This window comes from Arvicola amphibius, chromosome 9 (assembly GCF_903992535.2).
Source record: "Arvicola amphibius chromosome 9, mArvAmp1.2, whole genome shotgun sequence".
Classification (NCBI taxonomy): Eukaryota; Metazoa; Chordata; class Mammalia; order Rodentia; family Cricetidae; genus Arvicola; species Arvicola amphibius.
Window position 1 is genome coordinate 117,743,181 of NC_052055.2, and position 15,466 is coordinate 117,758,646.

The 15,466-nt window shown below is 52.4% G+C and overlaps 1 protein-coding gene across 2 annotated transcripts; it reads right to left on the minus strand.

Moving 5' to 3' along the window:
* Positions 1-144: 144 nt before the first annotated feature.
* Positions 145-14,075, minus strand: Pwp2 (PWP2 small subunit processome component). 2 transcript variants are annotated; one of them, XM_038343640.1, is made up of 22 exons: positions 13,991-14,075; positions 12,773-12,885; positions 11,615-11,709; positions 11,388-11,487; positions 11,115-11,258; positions 10,509-10,644; positions 10,051-10,292; positions 9,220-9,363; positions 8,826-8,896; positions 8,146-8,282; positions 7,620-7,768; positions 7,370-7,517; positions 6,954-7,104; positions 6,142-6,322; positions 5,423-5,570; positions 5,009-5,117; positions 4,449-4,514; positions 3,384-3,602; positions 3,130-3,280; positions 2,936-3,010; positions 1,496-1,718; positions 145-1,444 (listed from the first exon to the last, which is right to left on the minus strand). In XM_038343640.1, exons 1-21 carry the CDS (start codon positions 14,006-14,008, stop codon positions 1,541-1,543), a joined length of 2,775 nt encoding a protein of 924 aa, XP_038199568.1. In that variant the 5' UTR covers positions 14,009-14,075; the 3' UTR covers positions 145-1,444; positions 1,496-1,540. The 2 variants fall into 2 exon arrangements, with proteins under 2 accessions (XP_038199568.1, XP_038199567.1); XM_038343639.1 differs by having other exon boundaries at positions 145-1,718.
* Between the last annotated feature and the right edge of the window lie 1,391 nt (positions 14,076-15,466).

Below are 15,466 nucleotides of genomic sequence, written 5' to 3' on the forward strand. Positions count from 1 at the left end.
CTTCTTTCAGCTCCTGGGGGCATCTGGAAATCAGCTGCCAGGTGTTTCTAGCTTAAGATGGTAGCCCTTTCACATTTAGGAGACATATGATGGAAATACGCCTGGGGTGTAGAGCATATGTAGGAGCCAGGGAGCACACAGAAGTGGGCTTGGTGGTCCAATATTTATTGGAAGCCAGGGCACAGATACTCAATGGAGTGGCAGCAATTTGCATCTGACCTCGTCCACAGGGATGGAATGGGCATGGTTACCAAGAAGCAGGCCTGAAAGGCACTTCAAAGGGTGACTGAGCCCTGCTTCTGGTATAGTAATTAAATTTCAAGTTAGAGATGGGTGATGGCTGAAGTGTGGCTCGGTTGTACCAGCCTGTCACTGTTCCACGTTCAGCACCACAAACACAGACAAAAATGGTAGGGCTTCAAAAAACTGTATCTACTACTGCAAACAGAAATCTCAGGAGGGCACTAAAACAAGCGAGGCCCCATCTGGGCAGCCAGGATCTTGTCCTTGAGCAGGCAAGAAGTGAGCTCCCACCCCAATTCCAAGCTACACACAGAAACACTGTGTAGGAACAGGAAACCCAGAAATACCAGGCTGAGCTCTGATTTCTTTCCATACCCGTGGTCAAGCCTGAGTGTATTTCAGGTGACCAGGACAATGGCACACCCCGACTGTGACACTAGGTGTCACATAAATCCATTCCTGCGGCCTGGACAGAGGCCGATGGGCAGTTCCCAGCATGAGAGTTGGGACCTGTGGGTCACTTCGCTGGTGAGCTGACACGCTGGAGTTGGTCAACCACTGGGAGTATCAGTAGAGCGCCCCTCTGGCATGAAGGGACTGTCCCCTCTCCTGTGCAACCTGTGCACGCTGGCACTGATCAAGGCTTCCCTGGCCTTGAGCAGTCACATCCACCCTCCTGCGTCAGCCCAGCACACTTTCTGGCTCACTCCGTATACCTATAGATGACCAGGGCCACAGGCCTGAGCAGACAGCCACTCTTGTCTTTCCCGCTTAGTTGAAGACAATGTCTCACCCAGGACACACTATAAACATCAGGAACTCAAAGTTGAGAAGTTAAGTCCTCACATTTTTAAAAAAGCTTTCTAACCCTAAGTTGGGAAAAAAAGTTCATTCTCAGAAGTTCGTATTAAAAATATAAATAACCAACAGAAGCTTGCAAGTCCACACTTCTAAAACTGCCTCCTTCTCAGATGTCTATATGCAGGATCACCACATCTGGGCCTACAGCACACACGTGCCCATGGCATCCATCCCAGTCCTGGATCCGAAAGGTTGGCTTGCTGCCTATGGCAGCATGTGCAGTCTCACAGCAAAAGAGTCCCGGCTACAGGGTTCTGAGGCCTCTAGCATCGCTCACTTTCTGGGCTCAGGGGCGCAGTGGGCCCATCTCCAATCAGGCTGTGAGGTGGTGCTCCTACACCAGCATTTCCAGTCAGTCAGTCAATCAGGCTGTGAGGTGGTGCTCCTACACCAGCATTTCCAGTCAGTCAGTCAATCAGGCTGTGAGGTGGGGCTTCTACACCAGCATCTCCTCTTCTTCCTCATCATCCGCAGCCATCCCGAGTAGGTGTAGACTGTCATCATCAGATGCGTCTGCGTCCTCTTCTGTGTCTAAAGGCTCCAGAGTGCGCTTTACGCCCCGCTGTTTGGAAACTGCCAGAGCGTACTGGATGTTGTAACGGTTCCAGTTACAGCTGGGGACACAGGACATTAGGTCAGCACAAGCATCCCACCAGGCCCCCACCAGCAGGACTGGATGCAACTGTTCCCCAAAATTACTCCTCCTCTCTCAGGCTGATTCAGTTCCTGCTGCACCCAGTGTAGGGCAGCGTCTGGCCAGCTTTCCTTGCTTGCCCTTCCGTTATAGCCTTTACAGAGCCAGGGGCTGACTCTCTACATTCACAGGACTAAGGGGAAGTCTCAGACCTTATCTCCCAGAGCCACCGTTGAGAGCAAAACCCAGCAGAAAGGAAAAGCCACACCTTGCACTTGTGGATGCCATGGCTATCAAACAGGGCTACCTCACAAATCTACACAAAGCTAAAAATGCCTACTATGCCTTGGCAAAAAAAAAAGGCTAGGAACAAGGAGGAGGAAACGAAGATGTGAGAGTATTCTCTCACAGATATGTGGAGTCAGGGATTTATCAGCCAGGGAAAGATTAATTAAGCTTAGCTAAGGAGACCACCATACCCTAGCACAACCACCTCCAACACCAGTCTTCCTGCAGCTAGGCAGGAAAAGTGGGCACAAGGAAGAAGGGCTTGCTCTAGACTCAGAAGCACTATAAAGATAATCAGGAGGACTATGGGACCACAGTGCCCAGGTGCCAGCCTCTCAGGGACCTGAATGGAGAGACTCGTAGACAGGATATCTCACAGATCACCACAACCACCTGGAGGAGGAGTCTGAGGAAAGGAAGGACCGACATGGGCTCATTCTAGTTAGCACTGTCCAAGTACTGTATATACTTGTACATACTCTGCAAACACTGTCACACCAGGGAAACTTGCTCACACTGGTCAGATCCCAGAAATCAACCCTACCTGGCAGCAAGCTGCACAGCCACCTCTTATTGCCCAGAGATGATGTGTGAATCCAGGCTAGGCTGCCTGGTCCTGCAGTTCTGAAGTGGCCATCCCCAGGGCGGCAGGCTCTCACTACATCTCAGGCATATCCTACCTCCACCTGACCAACTGTGCACGTGTTAAGTGTCCTCAGTTTAACGTCAGACAGCCAGAGGTGATCATCACACTCAGATCACAGTTCACCCAGCACAGCAGAACGTGCATTAGACACCAGAGTATTCTGTCCCCAAATCAGACAGTCTGGGAGCAATCCTGACTAGTATCAGCCTCACCAGCCCTACCCTGCCCCGCCCCACCCTACCCACCAATCCCCAGGCACGTACAGCTTAGAAACATCATCCAGATGCCGCTGGAGGCCCTTCTGAAGGAACTGGACCACAGGCAGCAAGTGCCCCGCCCTGGAAAGAAGAAGTTGTCAGTGTGCGTGTGTGTGCAGGGAAAGCTTCCCTGTGGCCATGATCAAATGGCTCGGTGACTTGACTAGCAGGCGAAGAGCAAGGGGGAACCCATTTTATACCTGGACTTCAGCTGCTGTCCGTGTGACATAAGTAACTTCTGGGTCCATATAAGGTAAAATTCAAGGTGCCTAGACTCTTCAAAGGAGGCCGCTAAGAACTCAAGCACTTTCTCTACATACAGCTCAGGAAGGGAAGCGCTGACAACATCAACTGCAAAAAGAAAAGCCAGGCTCAGTTTGCAAAGAAGTTGCCAGGAAGAATGGACACAGAGTTCCTCTATATTAGCAGAACAGGGCTGGTGGTCCTGGCTTACTTTCGTCCTGTGGCACAGCCTCCAGGGCCTCCTGTGCCAGTTTCCTCTCATTGAGCCGGAAGGCCATGAGGATGGCACGGGTAAACTCCCTCTGTCGTAGCGCCTCACGGATCCGCCCAGGTGTCACACTGGTGTCCAGCTCAAATGGGTCGAAGAGCATCTGGGCATCCAGAGAGAAGATGAGGAGCCCTTCTGTGCTGGTGGCCGCCCAGCAGCGTCCTATGGAGCAAGCAGCACAAGAACTTCCTCAAAACTTGAAAGCTCATTTAGGCCCCACTTCAGAGCGACTGTCAACAGACCGCTGGCAGACATTCTCCCAGGACTGCGGCTCAGATGCCCACTTCCTGGGTTGGTCCAGGAGTCAGCAGGCTTCCCAAACAGGGAAGAACAGGGCAGACCTTGCAGCCTTGAAGGCCATAGTTTGTGCTGCAGTTGCTCAAGCTACCCACGCCAAGGGTGTGCCCATACACTGGGCATAATCAATGGTGGCCTATCTTAGAAAACCAAAGCTACACAATTGTGTAACAGGGCAGATGGGACAGATCTGGTCCTCAGGCTGTGGTTTATGGACAGCTGGTCTACCTCCCACAATGGGGAATGAGACACAGGGTGATCACCTTCAAACGTGTTTGACACAGGATGACAACACACCATACTTCACCCTGTCCCCTCCACTAGTGCGGCAGTGCTCAGGACCCTAAACCCTGGCTGCTACAACGGAGGATACAAACCTAGCAAGCTTCAGGCCTAGGCAGACCCTTGAACACACTGAAGGAGAGAGGCACTAGCAGTAGCTGAGGTTTTAAGAGTCTGCCACCTAGGAAGGACACCTGGACTGCCACTCCCAGGAACAGGGCTCAGGACCCCACTATAGCTAGTACGGCATGGAAGGAATTTCACAGCTGTCCACATCAAGAGCCAGGGTAAACATGGAACCAGCCATTTCCTATTCCCCGGAGAGCAATGCCTAGAGCCTGCCAGCGGCAGCTTAACCCTGCCCCTGAGAATGAAGGCCTTGACACCTATAAGGATCGGCACCTGCTAATGAGGGTTACCCAGGCTCACCAGTGGGAGAGAAGCGCAGAGAAGTTACCCTGATTTCAGGTTTGAAGTGTCTAGAACTCATATCACCTGAGGAGGAAAAACAAATGTACTTACTTGACTGCACTCTGAGGTCAGCCAGCCTTCAGGTCCACTGTGCTGCCCAATGACAGTCACAGGGACCTACAAAGGACAGCTTTCTCAGAGTTCAGGAGGGAAGCAGCCCTTCTAACCACCTGTCATCAGCTCGAGAACCCTGTCACAGTGCTGTGCCTCAGGGAGCTGGGCATCAGTGCACAGGTCTGAGGGCACCTGCTGGCCAGCAGACGGCTCTGGCTGGCCCAGGGAAAGCCTCCAGAAAGGTACTCCAGCTTGACTCATGTTTATTGGGACAGTCTACCTGGGATCTGGGTGGCTCTTAGCACTGAGTCTCTGGAGCAAAGAGATGGGGCCTTTTTCCACATGAAGCAGCCCAGGCACCCAGGTTCCAGGAAAATGTCACAATGCAGAAACAGCTAGACTCCTCACTGTAGTCCCACGCAGGGAGCAACAGGTGGTGGACAGGTAAAAGGACATCTACTCACCTTTCCTTACACCTGGCAAGGGAATTGCGACGCCATTCTCCTCCCCAGCATCTTGATCAATGAGTGCCAAATTGCCAAACTCTGTCATCTTTCTTCGGTTCAGAAATTCCTAGAATAGACACCACCCTCATCTCGCTCTTGCCCATATCACCAACCATGCCTTAACGGATACGTGCACCCTGCCCATAGAACCTTCCTTCAGAGCAGGCGCACGTACACATGCACATATGCACGCACAAACACATGCACACAAAAGCAGTATCAGTCCCAGAGATGGTAAAGATGCCAGGCCCAGAGGGTGTGGGCTCTTCTGGGCAGTCAGGCCAGTATAGACTTCCCGCTTTGCCATAGCCATATGCCATGTGCTAACCCCTTGGCCCACTCAAGGCCCATGGAGCCAAAACACCTGCTTACCTCCATGGCATCCAGAGACAAGTTGCAAGAAAGCTCAAACCTCTTCACCAGGATCTGCTCCCGGACGTGATAAAGGCACACAAACTTGGACATGCCTCCTGCCAGAATGTTCTGCCCATCCGCAGAGTAACAGAGGGTAGTGAAAGCCCTGGGAGGAAGACACAGTTCCTCAAGCACTAAGCACTTTGACACGTGAGCTCAAAAGTCACCTGGAGCAGGTAGGGACCCCACAGTGACACTATGGGAGGCAAATACTTCTCACACTATTGCTGCTCAAGGTTCTCTGGTCAGCCTTAGCAAAACATGTATACCTATGACCCCCAAAGCAACACATACCCAGATGGCACCACCTAGGGGGCCCATGGGAGGCAGCCCAGAATTGGTCTAGAACTATTAGGTTCTAGTTGGGCACAAGAGGGCAGGAAAAGCAGCACACATGCTATCGGCCCTCTTAGCCTCTCTTTGGGACCCACCAAACCAGGCTGATGGCAATGGCTTGCCAACTGGAGACCTCCTTATCTGCAGGTGTAAAAACCAGCAAATCCACAGCACCTCCTTAATGGGTATGATATGGACTTGCTTGGATCTCTTTGCTATAGAGGCTCAGGCCCCACCTACCTCCACTAGGGACTAGTTGCATTTAGCAAACAAGCTGGCAAAAGAGCCTCTGTGCCCTGTGCTGGCCACCCCCCACTCCTGCCAGAAGAGCTGACACTCACTTGCCCTTGGCTGAATGTTTGGCTGTGATCTTGTCCAGCTCCTTCCTGCCTGTCTTGAGATCATGCCTGCCCTCGATGGAGCCCACCTGTACAGCGTTCTCAGGGTCCCAGAAGACGATCTGCGAGTTCAGTGTGGCCACAGCTAGCTCTGCACCATCAGGCCGAAAAGCCACTGACAGGGCTAGAGAGAGACTAACATCAGGCCCAGGAGAGCAGGGATATTCCTGGAGAGCAGCACCAACCCTGAAAGGCAGCACAGTCCAGCCAGGAACAAACCAGCACCACTGGCTACCTCGGTGATGATGCAGAGGGGGCTTGGTGACAAGTCTGACAGAAGGGCTGTCGGGCAGGAGGTGAGTCACAACCAAGATTACCCTGAGGCAGTACAGAGTGACAGTCTCAGGGCCGCAGTGTGCTGATCCTGCAGGTGACAGAACCTAAAGACAGGTCTGAGGCAGGAAGCACACAGGTCCCGGGTAGCACAGTCTGCTCTGGGCACTCCCAGGGACTCAGTGGTTTTAGCTCTGGAAAGCAACAGGGAGCTTGACAAAAGCCCAAGGGCTCCCAGCCTGCAGCCTGCCAACGAGCTAAAGAACCAGTTTCCTCTGGTCACGACACCGACCTTGGGGGCTGCTTCGCTGCCGCCGCCTCTGCGGGTCTAGCATCATTCTCACCCCCAACCCCACTGAGCTCATGCCAAACACTCAGCTAGGATCAAGGAGGGGGCACTCTAGAGGAGATCAAGGCTGGAGAGCGACAGGAGAAAAGTAGCTCTGGCCCTGGCCTGTCTGCAGACCCCAGCCACAGCTCACCATCAGAGGTCAAAGCCAAGGTCTCTTTGGTCCTCCAGCTGTCAAACATGTCCCACAGGCGCACTGTCTTGTCCCAAGAAGCACTGGCCAGGATGGACTTCATTGGGTTAAAGCAAAGACCACTGATGGGTCCCTCATGGCCAGACAGAACCTACAGAGGCAGAGGAGCAGAGGCGGATGTGGGAAGGGCTAGAGCACTGATGTAGGCTGTAATGAGGGAGTGCGGGAAGGCCAGGCCGACCCCTCCATTAACCGCTGCGGCTTGTTACATGGAGCTCTGGGCCGAGCTCTGCACCCAGGTCCCTGAGCCGAGCCACTGCATTGGTTTTTTAAGGCAGAAAGCAGTGACAGTCCGGCCCACCTGCCACCCAGCACCCTAAGTCCATGCATGGTCCATGGGACCAGTTGGTTCTTACATCAAGAAGTCTGCCCGTCTGCATGGACCACACAAAGATCTCGAAGGAGTCCTGAGCCCCTGCAGAGACGATTTCCCCACTCGAGTCAACAGCCACACAGGAGAACTGCGTGGGGCGTGGAGACGTGAAGGTGCGGAAATTCCGGTACCTGAACACAAATAAGGTCAAGGCAGACTGCAATTCACACCTGCACCTCTTGAGTGCCTGACCACACAGGAACTGGAGCCCTAGTGCTTGGAGGGGAACTCACCTGTGAAGGTCAAAGGCCCGCACGGTTCCATCCAAGGAGGAGGTGACAATGACATGGCCAGTGGTGGTAAATGTTACACCGGTGACCCCGCTGGAATGCTCCGTAAAGGTGACAAAGCAGAAGCCACTGAGGGTATTCCATACCTTGACCTGTAGCAGGAGCATACAGGAGCCATCAACACAGTCACCCCAGACCCTGTCCATGTAGCTTCACACACAGGCACAATGGCTACACCAGGTGACATCTAGAGAGGCCACCTGTCCCCCCAAAGTGGAGACTGAGGGCATGTGAGGGTGGCAATGGAGTTCTAGGCCCAGTAAGTGCCTGCCACTTCAGATGCTGGCTGTTGGCATAGTTACCCTTACAGAGTCAGAAATAGGGACACTCAGACTCTCTCCATTCAAAGTCCACTAAATAGTTAAAGTCTTTTGGGGGCCCACTGAGGCTGTTAAACCTGAGAAATCAAGGCCAACTCTCCACCCACTTGGCCTACCCACAGCTCAGCCCTATGAAGCCCAATGCCCACCTTGCCATCGTCCCCACCAGTGACGATATACTGCCCATCAGGGGAGTAGGCCAGTGACACCATGCTGTTGAAGTGGCCCTGTTGCTTGAGCACATAGGATTCACTCTGCCACTCCCACACCAGCAGCTGGCCCAGGCCTGTGGGTACAGGAAAGCTGAGGTACTGTCTGGACACCTACCTCTGCACACAGCATGGGACAGGGTGTCCCTAACGACTCCTGCAGTGCAGTCAGCTGGGTCTGGGCTCACCTTGAGCATTCCCTAAGAGCACAGGCCCAAGGCAGCCCAGGGCACGGGGAGTGGCCCCACCACCTGCAGCTAGGCAGGCGGCTGGACTGGAGCAGAGGCCAGGTCCAGGACTGCTAGGCAGGGATACGAACACCTGCTACAGGCCAAGACCAAGGGGCTGTTGAAGGACTGGCATTTAAGTGTGAGCATGGGCCTCACAAGATCAACAGTCCGCAGCCTTCAGTGACTCCTCGACTGCTATGCTTCTGCTCAGGACAGGCCAAGGAGAGCCACTCTCCCCAGGGGAGCCGGCTTCCACTACAGGAGGTACCATGCGGCACTCTGGGGCCTTACAAGCTCCAGTCTGGCTTCACCGGGCTCTGTCCCAAGACTCAACTTTAGGTCAGCTTTAGGGTGGAAGTTTCCCTTCTACTGCAGAGCAGAGAAACCAACCTGAGCAGCCAAAGGCGATCCAGTCCCCAGAGCTGTTGATGGCAACTGAAGCAACCCTCTGATCGGAGATACTGAGCAGAGAAGAGCACAGGAAGGGCAGGGTGAACAGAAGTGGCCACCCTGTCCCCCGCTGCTCCCTCCTCCCCCCTGCAGGAGCTCAGGTCCCTGCACACTGGCACCTGCCTTACTTGAGGAGCTAGCACTTTAACACACCGTGTTCCTGAGATAAGAACGAAATGAAAAACCAAGGACAGAAAATGGACACCCACACCCAGGCACCTGAGACTGACACCTGTGGCTGGCGCAGAGGGCACAGATTGGTGGGAAGCCCCAGGCACATTCACCCCGGGCCTCACTGTGCGTGTACAGAAGTGCCCCAGCGAGCCAGACTCACCTCAGGGAGTGGATGAGGTTGAACTCTGGGAGCTCATGCAGATGGAAGATTCCAGAGGCAAAACCCGTGACCAAGAGATGAATCTTCTTATGATAAGCGGCAGCTGTCAGGTTGTTAAAGTCTCCTTCTTTATTCAAGAAGTACCTGGATTAACAGACAGAGGGACACGGGCTCTGTCCCCAAGCTCGGGGTGGGTCTGGGTTTCCACTCGCACCCAGAAGCCTGGGACAGAGGCACAGGAGAGCAAGCTGCGCCCTGTGCTGCAGAAGCAGCACCGGCAGCTGCCGGGCCCAATGCTTCCTTCTAGCACGCTGCCTTCTCTAGTGGGTCCTGTCTGCACGTGAGGGTGAGCCTGGGAGCACTTCTATGTTTCCTGAGTCGTCTTCAGAGGTTTCTTCCTTTATTGCCTGCAGACTCTAACCTCCTACACTGGCACCTACCCACAGGCACAGTGGATGCTCTCCCACTAGGATGAGGCCAAGCACACCCCCTCCTGGTTTACGTCCTGACTCTACCTGGGATATCCTGAGACCTCACAGAGCCCTTCAGTCTACTCCTGCCTAACACGGCAGGGTGGTGCTTTCCCATCCCACACATATGCCCTCCCACAGCTATGAATTCTGCTCTCAGGTGGCCATGAACAGTCTCTGTATATGACGTCAGTCTCCTCAGGCCTGCCTCCCCTCCTGTCAGACCATTTAGGACAGGGTCTTACACCTACTACTTAAGGACCTCAATCCAAGCTTACAGACAAGGAGCTTGTTCTTTGGACTGCGGTCTAGGTCCTCCCCAATAAAGTCCCACTTTATTTATTTAGCCTTGGAGACATACTTGGCCAGCCGTGAGTACTTCACTTTCCCAACTTTCTCCTGTTCAGCTGGCATGGCCTTCCCTCGGATGGTGGTTTCTCGCTCTCCTTCCTCTTCATCCTCCTCCTCCTCCTCCTCCTCTTCTTCCTTCTTCCTCTGAAGTAGGTCTGCCTTCCAGCCCCTAGGGGCTTTTAGCTTTAGGCCCTCAGGGGGTGTGTCACACTGCCACACACACAGGGCTCCATCTTGGCTGAGTGAGTACAGCTGCAAGAGAAGCACCTGGGCTGGAAACAGGCCGCTCATTTGATGCCCGGGCCCTTGTATCAGGTGTCCCCTCCAGTGTGGCTTTTGGATTCCAACTCCACCCAGGGCCCTTTGACCTGGGGAGTGGCCAGGGCAAATCCAGAAAGGCCCGCAAGCAACCTAGCGGCAGTCTCATGGAGATTCAGAGTAGAAAGTGCAGGTAAGGGGCGTGCGTACATCCAGACTGTTGGACTCAAAGAAGCAGGCCACAATGGCATCCTTGTGTCCACCCAGGGCATAGTAGATGAGGTTGTCCCAGCGCTCAGCTCCAAACACCCAAGTGGACATGTCTTTGCTTCCAACCACAAAGCACCTGGGATAGAGAACCTTGCTCAGAGGCCATGACAGTGCCGCTCCCCTTCTGACCCCTCATGGACGACCACCAACCTCTCCTCAGCACCCAAGATGAGACAGAAACCCGCAGATGCCTTCAGGGTAAGGACAATCAGTGTATGAGGCGGGACCCAGGCTGGCCTTGAAATCACTGAGATTGCCTGCTTCTGTCTCCCAAGTGCTAGAATTAAAGGTGTGCGCTACCACCGCCCAGCTCTGAACAGGAACTCTTACTTCTATAAAGATCTGCATTCTATTAGGTTTCCAGTGACAGATCAGAGAAGGAAGAATACTACAGGCCTCACTTGGAGCCAGGCGCTCGGTCTGGCTGTTGGAGGCTGCACCTAACCAGAAGAAGGCACATGGCACATTTTAAAATGCAGCCTTGGCTTGCAGGAAGGAGACTGCACTCTCCAGGGACAGAGGGTCCAAGGTGCCCCCCAGCCTCACTTGGAGTCATCTGTCCAGTCGATGCACGTGGTCTCATCGTAGGGCCCAAAATAGGTTTTGTCCAGAACAAATGCATTGAATTCTCGCTTCTTTCCGGGGGCATGGTACATCTGAGCAATGTTGCCCTTAGTAACAACAAATTTTCTGCAGAGGAAACAGGGTCACAGGTGATACGGGGAACCAACAATAGCTGGTCCAAGATTAGTGCCCTGTATCTCCTCTTTACAGAGTGGCACCCACAGTGACACCCAGTCAGGAGACTGAAGCTCTTACCTGCCATCGGGGGAAAAGGAGACGCTGTGCACAGAACCCTTGAAGTGGAAGTGGTGGAGTACCGACCTGCAGGCCAAGCTGACTAACAGAGCCTCGCCCCCTGCAAAAAGCCAGAGCAAGAAGGTGCTGTACATGGGCACAGGTTGCCTGCACCCATGCTATGAAGTTGAGCTTGGCTGTGGTGATGCCCTTGTCACACGGTGCCTACCCACACAGGGATCGATTACCTTCATCAACGATGATTGCAAGGCGACCATCTGGAGACAGCCCCACACACTTGATGTTGTACTTAGTAGCCAGAGGCAACGTATCTGATCTGTTGCTGAGAAACACAAAAAACCCCGTACACAATTGATCTTGTGCACTTAGACAAGGGAGCCAGCTAGACTAACAGCTGACTCTCCTGCCATAGGGGCCCTTATGCTAGAGTTCATTCCCTGCCCTCCCAGGTAGGCTTGACATTGACCCTGGATATTCTTAAAGAAATGAGAACAGGGAAAGTACACAAAAGGAAAAGAAGCAAGCTTTGACTGGGAGGGGGGTAATATCTGTAAGTCCAAACAAGATCCTAATTTCATTATTTTGTCTGAGCCTTCTTTAATAAACAGGTTCTCTTTACTCCAAAGTCCCTGAGAAGATGCTATTTAAAGAAACAGTGATATAGAGGACCTGACTAGACTCTATAGAGCCATCCGCAGTCATCACCAATAGGCAGAGCAAGTTCCACTGCTGGCACTTCCTACAGAGCCTGGAAACGGAGGTCCAGAGGTAGCCAACAAACTAAGGCAGCAGAACAGAGAGCACAGGGGCCTGAAACACTGGAGCCTCTTGTCCAGGCCATACAGGGTCAGCCCAGAGCCTCAGACAATCTTGGGCAGAGTTGAGTCATCCCCAGCCAGACAGAAAAGGGTCTGCACATTTGCTGAGACTCACAAAGCTAAACCCGACCTTGAGGTGCCAAGCTGCCCATTCTAGACCTCATCATCTCAGCAGGGTAGCCAGGAACCACTGGGGCTACTGAGCAAGGGTCCAGGGCAGCCTGAACGCTCCAAACCCCTTGGCCTGGGGTCCTCAGAGGCTTTCCCTGATACTAAGTGCTGACCTTTGAGCTAACCCTCCTACTTGCCACCACCTCCGCAGAAGAGGTAGGATCCCTTGGCAGGCAAGAGCTGAAAGGCGCATTACTTTTCCTTTCTCTTTAAGGGTAATGTCGGTATCCCAGACACTAAAACAAAAATCGGGTACCCCAATAGCCAACTCTACCATGACCTGTGGTCTCCTACATCTAGTAGTCCTGCAAGCCACATAGAGGAAGGCTAAGAGGACAGCTAGTCTTCATGTGTAGGCTATAGCCGTCGTTGCTAACATTGCTTCTCCATACTTACTTCTTAAGGTCAAACACAGTGACTCTATTTCCCACAGGGCTGATAACAGAATTCCCATCGCAGGTGAAATTTAAGTTTCCACACCGATAAACTGTACCCAACAAATTCGAGAACTGCAAAGAAAATGAGGCCGTCTTAAAACAAAGGAAACAGTGCCAACTCTCTGAAATGGTGACAGGAGGCATCTGGGCGGAGGTGGCAAAGTACCTGACCCCCAGGCAGGACAAGAACCCAAACTAATTCTCAGGAGCCCAGAGTTCCCACTAAGGGTAAGAAACTCCTAAGGCAAGCCAGGTGGTGGTGGGGCACGCCTTTAATCCCAGCACTGGGGAGGAAGAGGCAGGTGGATCTCTGTGAGTTCGAGGCCAACCTGGTTTACAAGAGCTAGTTCCAGGATAGGTTCCAAAGCTACAGAGAAACCCTGTCTCGAAAAACAAAAAACAAAAAACAAAAAACAAAAAAAAAAAAAAAAAAAGAAACTCCTAAGGCAAGAGGCATTTGTCAGTCACAGAAGGACATAAGATGCCCACTCCAGACCAGAGAAGCAGCATTAGTGAACAGGGCTCCAAGAGGAGCTCACCACACCGAACAGTGCTATGCACCAGCGTCCCAATCTACTCGTTCCATTATCAAACGCAAGCATTGCCATCCAGCAGACACAGCTCAGTGCAGACACCCAGACCTGTGTGCTATGTCCAATATGAAGAGAAATGGCACACAGCCAATCGGACTGATACCCAAACACAGCAGGGTCAGGAGTGCAGTCAGGTAACTGCTAGGACGGACTGCCTAGGCTGAAACCTAAGGCAAGAATCGGTCAGGCCAAGGCCTGGGTTGTAAGTGGACAGCCATGCAATGCTATAACACTGGGCAGAGCTTGGCTTCTAAAAGGTGTGACAAGTTCCAGGCGTGCTGTGGAGACTGCTCCTAGGACTGGCGGCCCTGCAGAGAGCTGGATGTGGCTTGAGGTTCTTTCAGCAGCCAATGCTGTAACGTCTGACAGGATGAGTGAGGACAAGGCTGGGTACAGCCCTAGAGACCCACTCTAGAGGAGTCGGAACTTCAGTGTGACTGGGAGAGGAAAAGGAGCAAAAGCTTGCGACAGGCAGGCCCACCAGTGCTTCCACAGGCGGCCGATATGCCAAGGATCTCGGTCTCGCCTGCGTCCGCCGAGACTTCGCTCGCCCTCTCGCTGCCCCCGCCCAGCCCGCCGCTCACCCGGTAAGCAAACTTCATCCTGCAGCCACACGTGCGGGGTCCGTCCTGAACCACTTCCGGAATCCGAACTACCTCCGGCGTGTAGTAACGCACTTCCGGGGCAGGACCACGACAAGATCGTCCGGAGAGGCTCCGCCCCCTCCCGCCGCCAGGCGGCACTACGCAGGCGCTGGGAGAACTGGCTCAAAGAGACCGCTAGTGCCAAGGAGAGCCCAGCTAATCTCTGGGTCTCGCTGTGCAGCTTCTGTGGGCTCCCGGGCAGATCAACACATACTGGACTGTGACCGAGCCATCGCAAAAGAACCAAGTTCAAACGGACGTTCTTCTTAAAATGTATATTTTTAAGAGTTTAATGCTTACACTTATAACAATCTTAGTACAGTGGCTTTACTCTGTCATATTACAGAATACTATGAAAATGGCACCAACTCTTTACCTTCCCTAGTCCGAGTCCCAGAGAACAGCTGCCAGATGTCTTACAGAAAAAGGGCGTCTTTATGAGAAATAAAATTTTAAAGTCTTGTAGGGCTTATTTTAAACACCACAATGGAAGGGATTCACACTGATCTGTCCAGTTCTTACATTAAAAAGTGTTAAGTTTAATTTTTTTAAAAAAAACTTAACCTTGTTTTAAACTCTAGATAAAAAGCTATGTTATCGCCTCTTCATGGGATTTCTATTCTTGCCTGAAACGTACAGGCACCTACTCCAGCCTGCACTGTGGCTGTAGGCAGGAGACATTAAATACAATCCCCATGTTACAAATCAGAAGTTACAGTTCTTCCAATGACAGGAGACCCCAAGAAATTCACAATTATAACTGGCTTTCTTTTCTCCTGCTTGTAGCTACATGCAGTACCAGCTGTCTGTAAACACTGGTGCACTTGCTTCTGAGACACATTCCTTCTCTGGCTTCCCAACGTCTACCATCAGTTACATCTTTACCAAGCTAGCCTATCTCACACATACCCTTACAACAGAATCCAGCAAGTCTCCTAGCTCTTCTACAAACAGAAGAAACAAGGGTGAGTCTGGGTGACATCTCCCATCTTGAAAACACACATATAGTTTCTGGGTAGAGAGGGGGAAAAATTCCTTGACAGATTTGATTTCATCCTATTTCCAGATGACAGAACTACATCACCATTTTAGATTTCTCATTGTTTTATTCTAAATATATATGATTAAAAATCTTGAGAGAACTCAGAACTATGAAAAACCAAGGAGTGGTAACCATGGGGTTAGACTCCACACTCTAAAGGTGAGCAGTACACCACACATGGGAGAGGGAGGCTAACAGGGCCAGGCGGGAGCTTTTCAGACAGGGCAAGTCTCAGAGACCTCCTCCTTCATGGTCTTTGATGTCTGCAGGGCAACTGTCGAGTTTGACAGCAAACAGATTTCAGAGGACCATAAACATCCAGTAAGTATGATGTTCTAATGTGCACAACTAGCTTGTCCAAGCTTATTAATTTT

Excerpts from the sequence above, each read along its gene's own strand:
- Pwp2 (XM_038343640.1), bottom strand. Across the intron at positions 8,283-8,825 it reads GATCGCCTTTGGCTGCTCAG|GCCTGGGCCAGCTGCTGGTG; the intron begins GTTGGTTTCTCT and ends CTGTACCCACAG. Across the intron at positions 7,518-7,619 it reads CGGGCCTTTGACCTTCACAG|GTACCGGAATTTCCGCACCT; the intron begins GTGAGTTCCCCT and ends ATTTGTGTTCAG.